The sequence below is a fragment of the Cryptomeria japonica genome, chromosome 5 (assembly GCF_030272615.1).
Source record: "Cryptomeria japonica chromosome 5, Sugi_1.0, whole genome shotgun sequence".
Lineage (NCBI taxonomy): Eukaryota > Viridiplantae > Streptophyta > Pinopsida > Cupressales > Cupressaceae > Cryptomeria > Cryptomeria japonica.
Window position 1 is genome coordinate 525,965,746 of NC_081409.1, and position 20,661 is coordinate 525,986,406.

General features: G+C 35.4%; 1 protein-coding gene across 1 annotated transcript; it reads left to right on the forward strand.

Annotated features, from left to right (window-relative positions):
- The first annotated feature begins 723 nt into the window (after positions 1-723).
- Positions 724-18,884, forward strand: LOC131060934 (uncharacterized). The gene is made up of 5 exons (XM_059221507.1): positions 724-824; positions 9,579-9,692; positions 9,776-9,859; positions 18,007-18,132; positions 18,222-18,884. The coding sequence occupies exons 1-5, from the start codon at positions 813-815 to the stop codon at positions 18,234-18,236; spliced, it is 351 nt and encodes a 116-aa protein (XP_059077490.1). The 5' UTR covers positions 724-812; the 3' UTR covers positions 18,237-18,884.
- The last annotated feature ends 1,777 nt before the right edge of the window (positions 18,885-20,661 follow it).

A 20,661-nucleotide genomic window follows, 5' to 3' on the forward strand; every position in this document is an offset into this window, starting at 1 on the left:
AACCTTGGTTTAATCTTGATTAGTTTATCGTAATATTATGTTATAGTCAGATGTTTGAATTAACGCATAGCTATTGATGTGGTTTTCTCACTAGTTGTATGCAAGCTGTTAGTGTACGTATTTCGTGGTATTAATATTAGGCTAACGCTTTCATTAAATTCTATATATGTATGCATGTATGACTCTTGGTTGCAGAAGATTTCAGGTACGAAGTCGCATGAGTGCGAGGTTTGTCGTCACCTGGTTTTGCAGGTTTGAGCATACCTCTTTAATCCTTAGGGTTGGATTAGGTGGTCGTAGGACCCTAGTTGACCTTAGTCGTGCTCCAGTGAGCATCGCCAGTCGTCGTCGGTAATCCCTTTTTGTTTGGGTTTGCGAGTCGTCTGTTTGGTTGACCTTCTCGGTTTGCGTGCTTGGTGTGTTTGGTTAAATTGATTATTTAGTCCTTAGTAATTATTTTGATTAATTATGCATTTGTGCATTAGAGATTTATGGATTAAGTTAATCGGGTTTTCGTAATGCGATTTTCGTTGTTAATGAATTGCCTATGTTATTTGGGAGTAAATTCGATTAAATGACTGTTTTGAATATTAAATGCATTTTATATATGCTGTTGAAAAGAAAGTTTTGTATTTAATCGCAATAGACGTAATTGCATTCTGTTGGATTCGGAAATTTGAAAGGTTAAATTTGACATTTTGGAGAAAATTTTTGGTTGAAAAGATTTTGGAGATGAAATTGGAGGTTTTTTGGATGGAGAAGGAGGGATTTGGGAGTTGGAGATTGGGGTTCTTCGTCAGATCTTGCCAGGAATGCGAGATCAGGTAGGATCTAATTCTCAAGTTTAGTTGTTGTATGAAATGGAAATGGGAGTTTGGATGTTTTCATGTTATTTGGTTTCAGATTCTTTTGGCTGGAAATGTTTTTGAGGTGGTGTTATTCCTTATTTCCTTTTGGGTGTTTGAAACCCCCTTTTTGTTTTGGAATGGATGAATTCCATCAAGAATCTTGATGCCAAACTAATTTCGTTGAAATCGGATTTTATATTAAACCGAAATTTATAAGCAAATTTTGTTGTTGTTTTAAAAAAAAAAAAAATGAAACTGTGTTTTGGGGATTGGAGGCGGGGAGCGGAGCTCCACCCGCTCCGCCTCCCCTCTCCCCCGCTCCTCCCCTTTCTCCTCCCCCGTTCCCGTGCCTTACGCTCGCAGACCGCAGCGCCTGCGGCTCACGGCGGTGGCCGCAGGGCGCTGCGGCGCCTGCGGGCACCGCCGTGGCGCTGCTTGCGCTAGGCCTTCCCCAGCTAGGGTTTGGGCGCCCAGCCTTTGCCATTGGGAGGTGGGCCCGCCCTAGCACCCTTTTTAAAATGTTTTTTTTTTAAAATTAGTTTTTAACAATGTTTTTTTTTTTATGTATTTTTTTTTTAAAAGAAAAAAAAATATATAATGTTTTAATATTATTTAATGAAGATTTTTAATTAAGTCTTGATGATGAAAATGGGTCATGAATGTATTTGTTGATGAATTATTTTTTTTAGTAGTTATTATGCAAGGCATAATTTTAATGGTGTGTAGTTTGAGAAGATAAAATATGTTTATGTTGGATAATCTTTTGGGAGGTAAAACGTACTTTATTCCTAGATTTATATTGTTTGAAGAGTTTAAGGGTATAAGTCATCTGGAAAGGTTAGAAATGAATAATTAACCATTGATCATTAGAAACTGAAACGATGTGCTTTTGGGAATGATTATCTTCCTTAGATTCTCTTTCTACATTTTTATTTCCGTAATCCGTATAATGCATCTGGGATTGAAAATTCCGAATCTGTAGAGATTGATTTTGAACCAGTATGTCTATGATGTTTTGTTGGAGATTAAATATCTTATTTTAGTTGATTAATGGTTGTCTGAGATTTATTAATATGAATTGGTTTAAAAACTCTTTATGGCTTTATATGTCTGTTCGATGCCTTGAACCTTCAAGAGTTAGAAAACCAAGACCAACTTATCCCTTGATGAGGTAGATAACTGTAATCTGATTGGATCTTGTAGAAAACTTGATCGTCTTGTAATGATTAAATCAATTTGAGGAAATATTGTCTTTTCTGATTATTGCCTTGCGAGTTTAATTTCTGTATTCGCCTTTAATTATGAAATGGCATGTTTTGCTTTGTTTAATAGGACCCTGTCGTATGGATTGACTTGGGGTACCTGTTTCAGTCCTCGATTCCGAGTTGACTATTGTATTGTGGTAGTGTCGTTTTGATCTTATCCTCCTTGTGTGTGAGTCGAATGATGATTGTGGTTGACCGTTGTTGGTCGGGTCTCTAGTTAGAGTACCGTCAGTAAGTGATTACCCTTGAGTCGTGTTTGACAAGATGTTTGTTTCTCTCTTCTTGAACTCCGTTCGTCTGACCATGTCTATTCCTTGGTTTTGAGTTCGTCTGAGTTTAGTCTAGTGTCGTATGGGAAAGTGGCTTTCGATTGGGGGCCGCGCCCAAAGTGGCTGCTGGGTAACCCGTCGAAAGTGAGTCTAATAAGTGATAACCTAATAGTAGATTAGAATGTAATCTCTAAGTAAGATAACCGTGCCTCACACATGGGACGAGTGCTATTATAGACTCGACATGCTATGAGAAGGCCTGAAATGGCAAACCATCTTCCTGGTCTTCACGAGAGGATGTGTGGGTCCACATGAGGCTTGGATGGGCCGGGAGCTCGGATTAGGTTGCCAGGGTAACCCAGTGTATGGGACCAGGACCTATGAAGACTTGCCATGGTATCCATACCAGGTTGTGTGATGACACTTGTCCCTACGATCGCTAGTGTGTTGTTGTTTTGTCCTGTTAGGAGTACCTTTGTGAGTCGTCCTTTTGTCTCTGCCCTTGTGAGTGTCAGTTTCATGGTAGACCTTGGGTGGTGATGGCTGAGTGTTGGGGATGCTCTTCTGGACCTTTGGTTTAGCTTTGATTATGTTCAGCTAGATCCTGTTCTTTTCAGGGATCGTTTATGTATTAATGGACCGATGCGGTCGTTTGTATATGGTTTATGTATCGCCTTGATGGCTGGATTGTATAGTGTAACCTCTTGTATTCTTAACTTTATTATTTATCAGAGGGGTCTTGCAGTTGAGCAGACCCGGAGGTGTAGCCCTTTAGGGGTGAACTCCGAGATCATTATGGTGTTATGTGATGTATTCTCTTATGTTTCCTTTATTCAGCTTTATCATGTATGATTAACTTATGTTGGAATGGTTAAGTGGATAATTGGAATTAACTATAAATGCTTATGTTCAGTTCCTTCTTGAATATCATGTTGATCGAATGCGTAGGTGGTTTATATGAGATTTATCGTAGATGCTAGTATGCAATCGTCTTTGAAATGCAATAAGTTGGAATATGAAAGAATGTAACTTAGAGTAATGAATTATACTCAGCTGTTGTTAAGGAATTTAAATATGCTTGGAAAGATCTCTTATGTTATGATGAAATCCTAGTGTATTAGAATATTAGATGTATGGTTTGTAATTTTAAATGAAAAGCTTGAATGAAGATTACGAATGGATCTTAATGATGAATCTTCGCTTGTGATTTATTTTTCCCTCTTTTGAAAGATTATCCTGATTAAGAATTATCTCGTTATTAAGATAGTTAGCTTATTGGATTAATTGTGTGAGTTATGTGAATTGTGAAATTTAAGTAATCTCGTTGGGAAACTCTTTAGGTGTTAGTTGAAGTCTTCCGCTATGCAATCTGAATCTTTGTTATCTTGTTGCATCTTTTGTGTTGTAACTTTAAAAATTTTTTTTTTGCACTCTATTCTTGTGTTATGGCTTAATCCCTTCGGGGTTTCCTGGCGGGGCATTACAGGACACCAACATTCTGGAAACTTATGCCAAGAGACTTCTAGATGCCCCATCGGAACCTATTGAGAAGATTTTTGGCACTGTTGAAACCATAGAGAAAGAGGTTGCTATTCAGAAGAAAAGAAAGAAAAGGGATAAAAAATTGAAAGATGCTTCGAAATTTGTCGAAGATGTTACCAAGGGATTATTGAAACTTGACCAGTTGAGTGATGTTTCTGCAAGCATAAAAGAAAGAAAATCTGACCAGCAACCGGTAACACATGTTTCCCCTATTGTTACCTCATCCGAGATTGATAGTGATAAAGTTGCGAAATTTAAAAGGGTGGATAGGAAGAAGAGAAAATCCTCACCGGCACCTGCTCCATCACCTAAGAAGACAAGGACACTTAGAAAGAAAGAACAGGCTGTGAGAGAGCCTAGTGGTCCAAAGAAGAAGATTACACATAAGCAACCGACACCAAAGAAATCCTAAGTTACCGGTTCGGGTTCGGATTCGGGTTCAGATTCGGGTATGGATTCGACAAAAAAATAAAATCTTGGGTACGAGTACGGGTTCGTCCGTACACATATATATATACCCATATATTATATATATGTTCAATATATACAATCCATATAAAAATAAAATATACAATGTGACTTTCCATACATAAATGATAAATGATAAATGATAAATCCATAATTATTAATTGCCAATGCCAATAAATATTCATATATCGCAAATGTAATCAGTTAACTAATAACTAAAGTCTAATATCATATTCATAATTTGCAAAAAAGATAATATTCAAGTTTCAAGTCTTTTTTAAAAAGTCATAAAGGGGCGAATTAGAGTTTTATTATTAAAAAACTATTTTAAAAAGTCTTTTTTTATTGTTTTTTTGACCCGTGGCCCTGTTTTTTGGAAACCACGGGCCTGGGTTCACGCGGGTCCTCTTGGGTTCACTCGGGTCCTCCTGGGTTCGACCTAGGTTCCACCCGAGTCCTTCCCAGGTGGCCGGGTTCCCTGTGGGTCCTATGACGCAGGACCCACAGGGAACCCAACCACCTGGGAAGGACCCGGGAGGAACCCAAGGAGAACCCGGGGAGAACCAAGACCGGGCAAGAACCAGAACCCGAACCCGAACCCAGGCCAAAAGGGGAAGAACCGGTAACTTAGAAGAAATCTGATACACTTTCCTCGGCAAAGCTTGTTAACGAAATAACTCAGGATGGAAATCTCAACAATGTCAGTAAGTTTTATCATTCTTTTCATGATTTGGATAAGAACACTATTGAAGAAAGAATAATCTTGTATTTAGATATATATAAGAAAGTTCTTATTGAAGTCATCGATTTTCTCCCCGATGACTTATATCTAAGACTTGAGGCAAAAAGAATGTCTATCATGGAACTAGACAAGAAATTGAAGGTTGAAGCATTGTTGGCTGTTCATCCAGCTAAGTCTAGACAAGAAATAGATGAATTGATAGCAGAAGCTAACATAACTGTTTTTGTAAGTGGTCATCGACAAGTAAACCTCATGGCCGACAGGATAAAGGAAATCACAGATGAGACAACAGACAAATGGGATATTTTCTTTGTGGAGAAAGAGAAAAGAGAAGAAAAACAAAAACAAAAAGCTGACAAATCTTGTACTAAGGTATATCAAAAAGGAGATAAAGGGAAGAATAAAGTTGGCAGTGTTCCTGACTTGAAAATAAAAGATAACTTACCACCACCGGCTCAGAACACCCCACTGACAGCAGCAGAGGCACAGGTAGAAGTGTAGAATCAACACATAGAAAAGACATCAGAGGAAGAAAAAGGAACAGATGCAGTTCATCCCAAGTCAAACATTCTATTCACAATGAAGATTGACACTCAGGACATCAACATTACAATGGATGATACCTCTATTCCAGAAATTGGTAAGGACTAGCCCACCGACACTCCTTTAAATGTTGATATTGATAAGATAACTGTTGATGATGCAAATAAAGTTGTAGATAAAGAAAGTTTTGAGGAGAAGAAATCATAATCTGTAAATGTTGAGATCTCTGACTCACCGGTCAAGGCAGTTGACAGTCAGCAGGATGTTGAGATACCAGCAAATAAAGCACAAGATCAGACAACATCTGAACCAGCAAAGAATAAGAATGAGAATAAGGAAGAGGAAGGGCCAAAGAAATCAGGAGAAGAGAAGAAAGATAATACAGAACCTAGCACTTCTCCCAGTACTTCATCTTTGGATTTCAGACCAACAACTGTTATAGAAGTACTTTTGGATTCTATAAAGAAAATAACGGAGTGTAATGCCTTAGCATTTAAGGCTATCGATGAATCTCTACCGATTTTGCAGATGATTGCACCAAAGTGCAAGGTAGATCATATTGTTGGCTCGATAGGTAAATTGGACACATTGTCTAAATTCATTTCTGCTAACATTTAGACATTAGACAAGACAAATGAGAAGACTATTCAAGAAAAAGTTGATAAAGAAAAGGAAGAATTCTTTGGAAAAACAATAAAGGAATGTACTCAGCAGATTGATACACTGCTACCGGCACTGAATTCTACCATTTTGGAGTATAAGGAATCATATTGGGAAGCTTGTAAACCACATCAACTAACAAAAGATATTGATGATTAGATCAGAAAAACTCAAAAGGAAATTGTTGATATTGTGGATAACATAATTGGTTCCTCGGAACTAACATCAATTATAGAACATGAGATGGCTATATATGAGGAAAAGATTGAAAATCTTAAAAAAGAAAAGGCAAGACTGAAAATGAAAACTAGGGAGCTGAAGAATAAGCTTGGTCCAAGACTGGACAATCTAATCACTCACCGGAATGCACTATCAACGGCTACAATTCAAGGAGATAGATCACCGGAACATAAAATGCACTATCTTACCGGGATGATCAAGCAAATAGAAACATTAATCACCGACAGTACGAAGTTCATGCAGGGTTTGAACTTAGTTCTGACATATATTTTTCAAGTTGTACACAACCGGCTTCAGGGTTCTAAGTAAATTTTTGAATTTTTGAATTTTTTTGACATCCTTTGTCATTGACGTCAAAGGGGGAGTTGTATAGTGAGAAAAATGTACAGTGAATAGATCATTTGCTCAGGGGGAGCACTCACTGTTTTGGATTCACAGTTTTGATTTTTCTCATGAGTGTTGCCATCAATACCAAAGGGGGAGATTGTTGGCATTATACAGTCAGATGAGAATGGTGGATGTTGTCATTGATGTTGTCTATTCACAATGAAGGTTGACACTCAGGGCATCAACATTACAATGGATGATACCTCTATTCCAGAAATTGGTAAGGACCAGCCCACCGACACTCCTTTAAATGTTGATATTGATAAGATAACTGTTAATGATGCAAATAACGCTGTAGATAAAGAAATTTTTGAGGAGAAGAAATCAGAATCTGTAAATGTTGAGATCTCTGACTCACCGGTCAAGGCAGTTGATACTCAGCAGGATGTTGAGATACCGACATATAAAGCACAAGATCAGACAACATCTGAACTGGCAAAGGATAAGAATGAGAATAAGGAAGAGGAAGGGACAAAGAAATCAGGAGAAGAGAAGAAAGATAATACAAAACCTAGCACTTCTCCCAGTACTTCATCTTTGGATTTCAGACCAACAACTATTACAGAAGTACTTTTGGATTCTATAAAGAAAATAATGGAGTGTAATGCCTTAGCATTTAAGGCTATTGATGAATCTCTACCGATTTTGCAGATGATTTCACCGGAGTGCAAGGTAGATCATATTGTTGGTTCGATAGGTAAATTGGACACATTGTCTAAATTCATTTCTGCTAACATTCAAACATTAGACAAGATAAATGAGAAGACTATTCAAGAAAAAGTTGATAAAGAAAAGGAAGAATTCTTTGAAAAAACAATAAAGGAATGTACTCAGCAGATTGATACACTGCTACTGGCACTAAATTCTACCATTTTGGAGTATAAGGAATTATATTGGGAAGCTTGTAAACCACATCAACTAACAGAAGATATTGATGATCAGATCAGAAAAACTCAAAAGGAAATTGTTGATATTGCGGATAACATAATTGGTTTCTCAGAACTAACATCAGTCATGATGGCTATATATGAGGAAAAGATTGAAAATCTTGAAAAAGAAAAGGCAAGACTGAAAAATGAAAACGAGGGAGTTGAAGAATAAGCTTGGTCCAAGACTGGACAATCTAATCACTCACTGGAATGCACTATCAACGGCTACAATTCAAGGAGATAGATCACCGGAACATCAAATGCACTATCTTACCGGGATGATCAGGCAAACAGAAACATTAATCATTGACAATACGAAGTTCATGCAGGGTCTGAACTTAGTTCTGACAGATATTTTTCAAGTTGTACACAACCGACTTCAGGGTACTAAGTAAATTTTTGAATTTTTGAATTTTTTTGACATCCTTTGTCATTGATGTCAAAGGGGGAGTCGTATAGTGAGAAAAATGTACAGTGAACACATCATTTTCTCAAGGGGAACACTCACCATTTTGGATTCACAGTTTTGATTTTTCTCATGAGTGTTGCCATCAATGCCAAAGGGGGAGATTGTTGGCATTATACACTCAGATGAGAATGGTGGATGTTGTCATTGATGGCAACAAGGTTCCACAGGTTCAACCGGCCATAGACTTCACCTACCGGCACTGGCAGATACAACAAGGCTTATTCACACCGGCATCCAGTTTACACCGGTAGAAGATTGTATCGGCATTCCAGGCCGACTTGGCAATAGTATTGTTTATGCGAAATAAATTGTAAAGTGATTATAATTGTATGGCCGACATGTTGTATTGTAAAGACTCATACATTTATGAGCTCTTGTAGGTCATTTGAAAGGTATGAAAGCAGTAATATGAGATAAGATAGGATATGATAGCGAATAGTTGTATATGCATTTTGATGTGTTTATTTTGGAGTGAATAAGAAGCAGAGCAGAGCGAAGACTAATCTGTATAAGCAGAATCATTTGACAGCATACCAGCTAGGGTTTTTGGTAGAGGCAGAACTAGTATCAGACAGAGCATAACAGCGAACTCATCCAGCATTTTGATGCAAGTTGTAAGAGTTCATTTTATGTTTACACCAGTGTGACTCCATTTTTGTTGTTGAGCAGTGAACTCTAGGCAGTTGGCCTTCTTGCATGTGCAGGCCCCTTTTTGTACTAAGTAATATTTATTCATATGGCCAGTGAGTAAATATTGTGGATCACAAATCCCACCAAGGTTTTTCCCTTACCGGGTTTCCTCACCAAAATATTTGTGTTATGGTGTGCATTGATGTTGATTCCTTTATTTCTCTTTACTGCATTATTATTTGTTTATCGGTATATTAATCTCAGTTACAGAATTGTAAATAAATTTATATCTTTCATAAACCGATCAGACACTGATTCACCCCCCCTCTTAGTGTCTTTGGGGTTAACCAATTATCTAACATATGTTTGTTTACTTATTTACCCACATTACATCATTTGCAGAATGATGCCTTTAAGGATGCAAGGGTCGTGTAACAGATTTGTGTTTTCATTTTAATTTTAAATATTTTGAAACATAGTGATAAAGAGATAATTTTAGTTTATCATGAAGTATAAACAATAAAAATTGGTAGCAACCATCTGTAATAGAAACTAAGAAAACTAACACTGATTTTCTATTATCTAGAGATTGAGATTTTATCAACAGAAGTGTGATAAGTTTGAAAATATTTTACCACCATATACAACATGCTTCTATGCTGGGGATGAAGCTTGCCAGCCACACCGATTGACGATAGAGGTATTATAGTTTTCTCAGATTTATTTTTTTATTCTTTTGAAATACTTGAAGTTGTAATATTTTGTTTGCTAAATATCGTCTAGGTTCCTGACAAAGGTGCTCTTGGGTCCTATGGACTTGATGATGTGAGAAATTACACATCTATACACTTAACAAAAATGCCTGAGGTAAGTTGTAAATACTATATTCATTCAGATCTTTACATTTGTAACATGGCAATACACTACAGGTTAACATTGAATTTTAAGCTCCAATGTGAAGTATTTTAATAAAGCAAGATCAAACTTGATGCTATGTAGGTCTATCGATATTAGATATAATGTAATGCTAGCCTATGTTATATTAACTAGGAATTTTCATCTATATTAATGATGTAAGAACGCCACATTTGTTATATCTAAAAAGTAACTTAGAATGTAAGTTACAATGACCAATGTAACTTTCCCATACGATAATAAATAGTAAATACAGATATATACACTTTAAAGTGTGTGCCATCGAATCCCCTCAAACTCTATGCATTCATTCTTCCAACATTGGTAGCATAGCAAGGATGCCTTGGGAAGGGTATGCTTATCCAGAATGAGAAATCCCTAGGAGAGAGGTACACTAAACTAATCCAGCAAAGAAGAGGCTTGAAGGGACACAACATAGAAGAGAACACATGAGGAAAATGTCTCTTTGGACTAGTAGGTAAATCTTTTTGAGATTTAAAAGTACTCCTAAACCTAAAGCTTTGAACAAGAATTAACATTTATGCACACTCTACAAGATTCTCGATGGGGTTTTGCAATAAAGGAATTAGCTTATGTAAATTTTGAACTTGATTGTGTCACATGAAACTCCTTTGTCATTAAAAATCAATCTTTTGCATTTCAAAGTTAACTCAAAAATAGTTTTGGTCAAATCATAAGTTGTGTTAAAGTCCAAAAATTTGGTCTTGTCAAATTATAGTGGCTTGCTTGTTATTTATAATTAATAATTTAAAAAATATTTATTAATTAGTACGTGATATTTTAAAATTAAAATTATTATTAATTGACATTTCTAGAAGATTTAAATTCTAAAATCAATTAATAATTTATATTTGAAAAAATAAAAGATAAACTGGAAATTAAATATCTTTAAGACTCAAAAATTAAAACTGGTAGCACACTTTTGAGAATCTTTGCATATTTAAAAAATTCCAGCCAAGTAAAGAGAATTGTGCCTAGGCATGAGAAAATGCAGGCACACTTCTATTAAGACCTTGGATAGGAACCTTTTTCTTTGACTGTTATTGATCTCTGTCTGAGACCTTTATCTTCTCTCAGTCTATTGAGGTTGCTACTAGAGACCCTGTCTTTTGTCCTTGAGAAAGGTACTATGACAGTGACTCTTTCTTCTTTAACTACCCTAAAGGATCCATGGCTTCTTCAGGGTTGTCAAGGACTGCTATCTCATGCTTTATGACTGAGTACTGTCACATTTTGACCATTGTATTCATGATGGATGCCCATTATATGGATGTCACTGCTTTCTTTTAGGCATCGTGACCTTTACTGCTTCTATGGGGCTACTAGGTATTTTGGCTTTGATCTTCTTATCTTTTAATATTGTTCTAGCCTTTTGAGTGTCTTCTACCACTGCATTTGACCCCATGAGGATGTCATGCCATGACCTCATTCACCATGACTATAATTGGGCTCTTATGTTTTGATCATTAGATGCTCTTTGCTCCATATTAAACTTAATCTCCTATCTCAATATTGACCCAAAATACTGCACTAAGGGTTGCTCACTGCATAATGACACTTTATGACTGTATCTTTTGTATTTTGAAGGTTTGAGATCCCTTGATATAACTGTCTTTTTTAATATCCCACTATCATCTGTGATTACTTTTACCTTCAGACTATCTTATACACTATGAATTTGATCCAACCACTGTCATATTGTTCTGATTTGGCCTTGTGGTCTTTGTGATTGATGTCAAGGCTGCTTCTAAGACAAAATTTGCCTCAAGTCTTCCCTATGTTCTGCTCCTTAATTTATACAAGGGATTATTCTTGAAATTGTATGCCCACTTTCAGGGGGTTAAGCCACATATGTGTATGCATGTATGAATATAACAGAAGAATGAAGGTTATATCTCAAAGACAAAAAAAACTATTCTCTGTTATAAAGCTTATAGCATCCTCTTCAAATACAATGAGAAATGCACAATCCAACAGTATAAGAACCACAATCAATAATGGGATGGCATAACAAAGGGGTTTAGGCATATACCTTTGTGACTGCCTCCTTGTGGCTTTGACATGTGATCTTGTTTACAATATTGTCATGATTGCACTTTAATACTTTGTTGAATGTCCTTTATTTACCTCTGTCTCTGTCCTTGATTTGCTTCTGACATCTTGACTATTTCTTAGTGCTATGACTGTCAAGGCATTTTTATTCTTTTCCTAGCCTCTATTATGGTTGTTTTTTCTTTGAGATAACCTTTCTTTGTGGCTTTGAGGGTCCTTTATTATTGTCTTTTGATTTTGTATAAGTTTTGTGTATCATTGTCTTCTACTCACACACAAATTGCAACATAGTATATTTACCTTCTTCAAAGGATCTTTGTTATAGAGTTGTTATCTACCACTGTCCATTTATGGAGTATCTACTACTCTGGCTTTTGACCACCACTACCCATTTATGGACGATTGTATCAATCCTCTTACTGCTCTTTAATAAATTTGTTGCTCTGTATATGTTCACAGTACTTGCTTTTAATGACTTTGATAGGATTTTTAAGCTTGACTTTCTTCAAGGTCCATCCTTTAGTTTTATTTGTCACTCAATGGTATCTAGCTAAAAACAATGAAGGAGCCTAGGATTGTATTGTGTTCTTTTGTTCTTTGAATTGTTGCATTGGTCTTGAATGCTTGTGCCCTATACTGTCTTTCATGGCACTATGAATCTCTCAAGTTCTTCTCTTTAATAAAATAACAAGCCCTTTCAAAACAATCACAATCCCTTTGTCTTCTCATCATGAAACAAATCCAAGGACAAATGATCAAAACTAAATTCACTTTGTACTTGCTAAGAAGTGGTGGCCATCCTAGACTACCCGATCAATAAAATATTTGTTTTAAGCCTGATTTAAGTTATTCAAAATCCATATGAAAGTATATTCAAAGGGCTATCTCCAATATAAACAATTTTTGAAAATTCCTTAAAATGATATATCAAATATTCTAAGGAACAACCTGCATGCTAGTGATATTTTTGAAGTCTTGCCTAGACCAACAGTTACTAAAATGAGTTCAACTTTTTTGTTTAATGACAGATCAATATGGTTCAAATTGGAGATGAAAGTAGATTCAATGGTGTATCTCCAATGGAAACATGTTTTTAAGAAAATAATAATTGACTGGTAAAATATGACAATGAACAACTAGGAAATGTGAGTTTCAATAGTCTAGATTTAGGATAAGTAGTTAGTATTTTGGACCTAGTTTTTTCATACGATGTCGAAATGAAGTGATTCCAATTGTGTTGGAAACTAGATTCATAGAAGAACATAATTATGCAAATAGGTTTTCAAAATTCACCCATTAAGTATCCCAAAAACTAACTGTCCCAACTCTGTCTTGGTTGCCCTTTATTTTCCTACATGACACCTCGTGGGTATTTCACCCACAACCTTTTTGTTTGATATTCAAATTGAAAAATTCAAATTGAGTTAAAAACTATATTTCAAGGGCTACATCGAATAGAAACAAGTTTTAAAAGTGTGCCCATATGGGTCCCCAAAATAGGACTGTTCCGACTGTGTTTGCACTTTCCAGTGAAGTTACCTTACCAAAATGCCATAAGAGTCTAATAAAAGTCTTTGTAAAAAATATTAGGTATGGGTTAGGTATGATCAAGGGTTGTAAACTGAGACACTTAGATAGCTGATCTTTCAACCGTACAAATACTGAACTTTCACTTCAATTATTCTCTATGGCTTAGACTTTATACACTGTCCATATGTTGTGGCTTATGACTGATACAAACCCCTGCCTCGGACTGATATTCATTTCAAAGGGATTACAGCTTTAATGTTTTACATCTTTTTATGGCTGTTTTTTCTCTGCTTTTGACAGTGGGTAGGTCATTGTTATTTTGACCTTGACTGCAAACTTCATATGGCAACTTTGTATGTATTCTGTAGTACCCCTGCCCTAATCAATCTCTAATCTTGGTTTAATCTTGGTTAGTTTATCGTAATTTAATTTTATAGTCAGATGTTTGATTTAACGCATAGCTATTGATGTGGTTTTCACACTAGTTGTATGCAAGCTGTTAGTGTACCTAATTCGTGGTATTGATATCGGGCTAACGCTTTCATTAAATTTTATATATGTATGCATGTATGACTCTTGGTTGCAGGAAAATTCAGGTACAATGCCGCATGAGTGCGAGGCTCGTCTTCACCTGGATTGCAGGTTTGAGTGTACCCTTTTTAATCCTTAGAGTTGGATTAGGTGGTCGTAAGACCCTAGTTGACCTTAGTCGTGCTCAAGTGAGTATCGCCAGTCGTCGTCGGTTATCCCCTTCTTGTTTGGGTTTGCGAGTCGTCTGTTGGTTGGCTTTCTCGATTTGCGTGCCTGGTGTGTTTGGTTAATCGATTATTTATTCCTTAGTAATTATTTTGATTATTTATGCGTTTGTGCATTGATGATTAATGGATTAAATTGATTGAGAATTCGTTATGCGATTTTCGTTGTTAATGAATTGCTGTTTTAAATTGGGAGTAAATTCGATTAAATGTCTGATCTTGAATATTTAATGCATTTTATATATGTTGTTGTAAAAAAAAAAAAAGAAAATTTTATAGTTATTTGGGAGTTGCGCACCCAAGGGAGCTGCGTGCTTCCCTTTGGGAACAGCAGCTCTCCCTTAAGGGAAAGCTGCGTGCTCCCTTGGGGAAGCAGCGCTTTCCCTTTGGGGGCTGCGTGGGCTTCCCTTGGGGGACCACGTGGGGTCCACGTGGAAACCCCCCCCTCTTTCTTTTAAATTTGCTTTTTTTTAATTATTTTTTTTAGTTAAGAAAAAATAAATAAATTAATAAATAAATTTATTAAATTAAAAGTATTGTGGTTTAAAATAAAGTTTCAATTAATTATTATTTTATATATATATATATATATAATATTAATGGAAATTAATTTATATATATGTATAAACTAATCGATTTTTAATTTGGAATTAGTGCAATGCATTAATTATTAGTAGAATATATTTTATTAATAAAGATTAATAATTATATATTGACTAATAATTAACTGAGTTATTGTGCACTTTTAGTCGTTAATTGTGTATATTTCATTTATCGTGGAATAATAAATATACTCTTTAATTAACAGTTAATTTTGGATTCCCTTTTTATAATTATATTTCCGTGATCCGTATTATGCATCTGGGTTTGAAAAATATGAAACTGTAGAGGACGGTTTTGAACCGGTATGTCTATGACGTGTTGATTGGAGATTAAATATCTTATTTTAGATGATTAATGGTTGCCTGAATTTTATTAATATGAATTTGGTTTAAAAAACTCTTTATGGCTTTATATGTCTGTTCGATGCTTTGAACCTTCAAGAGTTAGAAAACCAAGAACAACTTATCCCTAGTTGAGGTAGATAACTGAAATCTGGTATAGATCTTGTAGAAAACTTGATCGATTTTAATGTTTAAATCAATTTGAGAAGATATTGTCTTTTCTGTTTATTGCCTTTGCGAGTTTAATTGCTGTATTCGCTTTTGCTTATGAAATGGCAAGTTTTGCTTTGTTTGGTAGGACCCTGTCGTATGAAATGATTTGGGGTACCTGTTTCAGTCCTCGATTCCGAGTTGACTGTTGTATTGTGGTAGTGTCGTTTTGATCAAATCCTCTTTGTGTGAGTCGAATGATGATTCATGGTTGACCTTAGTTTGTCAGGTCTCTAGTTAGAGTACCGTTAGTAAGTGTGCATCTATGAGTCGTGTTTGACCAGATGATTGTTTCTCTCTTCTTGAACTTCGTTCGTCTGACCATGTGCATTCCTTGGTTTTGAGTTCGTCCGAGTATAGTCTAGTGTCGTATGGGAAAGTGGCTTTCGATTGGGGGCCGCGCCCAAAGTGGCTGCTGGGTAACCCGTCGAAAGTGAGTCTAATAAGTGATAACCTAAGTAGATTAGAATGTAATCTCTAAATAAGATAATGTGCCTCACACATGGGATGAGTGCTATCATAGACTCGACATGCTGTGGGAAGGCCTGAAATGGCAAACCATCATCCTTGTCATCACGAGAGGATGTGTGGGTCCACATGAGACTTGGATGGGCCGGAAGTTCGGATTAGGTTGCCAGGGTAACCCAGTGTATGGGACCGGGACCTATGAAGACTTGCCATGGTATCCATACCAGGTTGTGTGATGACACTTGTCCCTACGTTCGCTTGTGTGTTGTCGTTTTGTCCTGTTAGGAGTACCTTTGTGAGTCGTCCTTTGTCTCGGCCCTTGTGAGTGTCGGTTTCATGTTAGACCTTGGGTGGTGATGGCTCAGTTTTATGGATGCTCTCCTGGACTCTTGTATTAGCTTGATTATGTTCAGCTAGATCCTGTTCTTTCAGGGATCGTTTATGTATTAATGGACCAATGTGGTCGTTTGTATATTGTTTATGTTTCGCCTTGATGGCTGGATAATACTTGGTGTAACCTCTTGTATTCTTAACTTTATTAATTATCAGAGGGGTCTTGCAGTTGCGCAGACCCGGAGATGTAGCCCTTTAGGGGTGAACTCCGAGATCATTATGGTGTCATGTGATGTATTCTCTTATGTTTCCTTTATTCAGCTTTTTCATGTATGATTAACTTATGTTAGAATGGTTAAGTGGATAAATGGAATTAACTTTAAATGCTTATATTCAGTTCTTTCTTGAATGTCTTGTTGATCGAATGCCTTAGTGGTTTAGATGATATTTATCGTAGGTGCATGTATGTAATCGTCTTTTTAAATGCAATGAATTGGAGTATGAAAGAATGTAACTTAGAGTAATGAATTATGCTCAGTTGTTGTTAAGGAATTTAAATATGCTTGGAAAGATCTCTTACGTTATGATGAAATCCTAGTGTATTAGAATGTTAGATGTATGGTTTGTAATTTTAAATGAGAAGCTTGAATGAAGATTATAAATGGATCTTAATGGATGAATCATTGCCTGTGAATTATATTTCCATCATTTGAAAGAAATTATCCTGATTAAGAATTATCTCATTGTTAGATTATCAGCTTATTGGATTAATTGTGTGAGTTAAATGAATTGTGAAATTTAAGTAATCTCGTTGGGAAACTCTTTAGGTGTTAGTTGATGTCTTCCGCTATGTAATCTGAATCTTTGATATCTTGTTGTATCTTAATGTGGTGTAACTTTAAAAAAATAAAAAATTATTGCACTCTATTCTTGTGTTATGGCTTAATCCCTTCGGGGTTTCCTGGCGGGGCATTACATATTCTATGCTCAAACTTTGAAGTAATCTATCAACATTGTTATTATCATATATGACTATTACTTTATCTAGTCACTACCCTATCCATCTTTGGATTATTATGGTCATTATCATGATACATGGTATCTTTACATCTGCTCTTTGGTTTTCCAATAATCCTTATAAGACCTTCTACACTGTCTTTGTTATCATAGATTCATAAGCTATTATCTCCAAACACTTGGACTGTCTCTTTTGATTGTGAGATTAGAATGCTCTTTATGTTGTCCAAGGTTTTATCACTGTTGTATATACTTATCCCTCACAATGTTGCATAAGCTCTACAATCTTTATTCATATTTATAAATCTTGGCTCCAAGGAGACTGTGCTAACTTTGATTGTTGTTTTTATTGTTATTGGGTTACTATTCACATAATCTTTGCATATACCCTTTGAAAGTTCTTCTCTTTTACTACATCTTGTCTTATGTTGACAGTGATAAAGAACCTCTTATATTTTTTTTGGCTACTCCTTGTGGCTATACCACTATCAAAATCAAAGATATATGATCTAAGCTTCATAAAATCATTTTTAAACATGCTATCATGCCACTGTGATAAGACAATATTGCACCCAAGCTCGGGTGTCAAGAATTAGATCCCATAAATTAGGATCAGGTGGATATAATAGCATTCGTGGTGGCATGGTAAGTGAATATTTTCATTCATTATATTTTCTATTTCAGGAAAAATAATCATGACAAAGTTGTGAGTTAATTGTATCTTATGAGTCATTATACCTTATAAATTTGGTTGTCTTTGTTAATGTAGGTTCATCAATTTCAATATGAAGCTTCAGAGGAGGACCTCAAATATGCTTTACTACATGGTTCCCAAGGCTTTCGACAACATATGATAGATCGAGGGGATAAATTAATCACTGGTCATGAATATGAGGTAAGTTGTTTATAATATTTTATAACTTATATGATAATTTACTTGGAGGTATTATGTTATTTTAACAAGTTAAATTGTGTGGTGTATAGGAAGCCCAACAATGAAACTCATCAAGTGAAGCCTTTGGTAGTGAGCATGAGGAGGAGATACATTTACATGATGAATTGTTTGTTGCACACAATGATTCAATTGTTATTCCTGAACCTCGGTTGGAAATCATATTGAATTTCAACAAATGGGAGACAAAAATGATGAGGAGGGTGTTCAATATGATGAGCAATCCACACCCACAAGTAGAGTAGTGCCTTCTAGAAAGAGGACATAAAGGAAAAGGACATGGATAGAAACAACCTGAAATAACATGCAGTTGCAGGACAAGCAAAGAACTGTTAATCACTGTCATAGTCTACAGTTATTATATTATCTTTAGTTAGTCTTCTGTTAGTTACAATAGTTCACCTTGGATTATCATATATCATACAACGAATACCTTCAATTAGTTTGTTTAGACACAGTCTTGATTTGCATTAGTTAAAGTCAAATAAAGCATCATAAGTTATTTCAGTCTTACATTGGATAAATAAGATGTTAGTTTTCAGTTATCTTTGCTTTGTATATTCCCTCAAATAAAGCAAATTGTGCATGCAAAGTCTTTCTGCAGTTTTTTGTCCATGTCATTGGGCAGTTAAGGTGCTGTAACAAAATCACAACAATATGTTGTAGACTTTATTAAAGATTTGGTTTTGATTGTATTTTGTCAAGCTAGAATAAAATCTGCATTTGATATACAGTTCAGAAATGTACTGAGTATTCATGGATATATATTGAAAATGAATATGCTTTCATCTACTATTATTGTTTTTCTCTTTGTTCTATAATTTTAATCAATGGACGGAAGTCAATGAATAAACCAGTGACTATATACTACCAATGAATGTAAATCAGTGAATAAAAATGACTAAATATACTACCAATTGACGAGAATTAATGATTACAATGACTAAATAAATGACCACTTAACAACAATAAATAACTAAATTAATGACTAAATATATGGCTATAGTAATGACTAAATATATGACTAAATATATGACTAAATAAATGATCAGTTAACAATCAATGACTAGATCAATGAATAAATATATGACTAAATATATGATTAAATAAATCACAAACATGATTAAATAAATGACCAGATAACAACAATCAATGATTAAATTAATGATTAAATATATGGCTAAATTAGTGAGTATCATGATTAAATAAATGACCAGATAACAACAATCAATGACTAAATTAGTGATTACATATATGACTAAATTAGTGAATAAATATATGACTAAATCAATGACCAAATCAATGACCACATCGATCAATCAAAACAACCAATGGTCATGTGATCAAATTGATTTATGATTGACAATAAATTACTAGTGGTCACGTGATCAAATTAAGTCATTTATGTATATTTTTTGGTAGTTCTTTAAATAATATATTGTTGTTTTTTTACTAGTGATAGTATTCTCCATGATATTGATGCAGAACATAAGTTGTCTCCAGAAGGTGTGACCCAAGAGTACATGGGGTATGTGTACAACCTAGATGAGCACTCTATGTTGATTTGGTCTTTATATCCTACACAAAAAAGACCCATGATGATTGATACACAGAAGGCCTTTGGGCACATAATGACTCTTAAGGTTGGAGAAACAAATTTCGTAGTTATAGTTGATTTAGGAGTGAATATTGCCAAATTGAATAAAGCATAGATTCAATTGATGCTAAGAGAAAACGAGTCTACCAAACTTGAGAACATTAGACTAAATAAAGAGATTGATCATTTGAGAGAAATGTTGAAACAAAAAGTCACAAAAACTATTGACACAAGGTGAAAGCTCACAACCTCAAACCAAAGCTGGCAAATTGAAAGAAGAGAACCTTCAGCTCCAAGCCCAGTTGACAAATGTCAAGAATGAAACTCTATTTGTACTCATACAAAAGAGTTTCACAAATTTAATGGTATGGATGGATAAATAATAGAAAATGTACTTTAAGAATGAGACTATCATTGAGGAGCACGAGAGATTGGATGAGTGATTGCATGAACGACTTAAAGAGATTCAGGGCAAAGATGAAGCAAACCCTAAGGCTGTGCAAAATTGTGAACAATTGATAAAAAATCATAAAAAATATCTGAAGGCTCTGAGATCTGAGGGTACCGATTTCCTTGGTGGTGGATCAAATGACATCCCTCCTTTGCTTGATGAAGATGAAGATCAGAAGGAGAAAGTGGAATGGATTGGGGAATGCCAACAGGTGCTCAAGGATGCAATGAAAGCTGCCAAAGTTGAGGACACTAGGACAAAGTGGAAAACTATATGGAGGGCATGGTGTTGATGGAGGTGGAGGAACGAGATGTTGTTCATGACTGTGATACTCATTTCAACGAGAAACACTTGGCACACTTAACTAAAGTGCATTTGTGCCTTACTAGATGATAACTACTTTCATTTAAAGATTAATGTTTTA

Coding starts and splice junctions, on each gene's coding strand:
- LOC131060934 (XM_059221507.1), top strand. Junction 9,693..9,775: donor CACACCGATTGACGATAGAG/GTATTATAGTTT, acceptor AATATCGTCTAG/GTTCCTGACAAAGGTGCTCT. Junction 9,860..18,006: donor ACTTAACAAAAATGCCTGAG/GTAAGTTGTAAA, acceptor TTGTTAATGTAG/GTTCATCAATTTCAATATGA.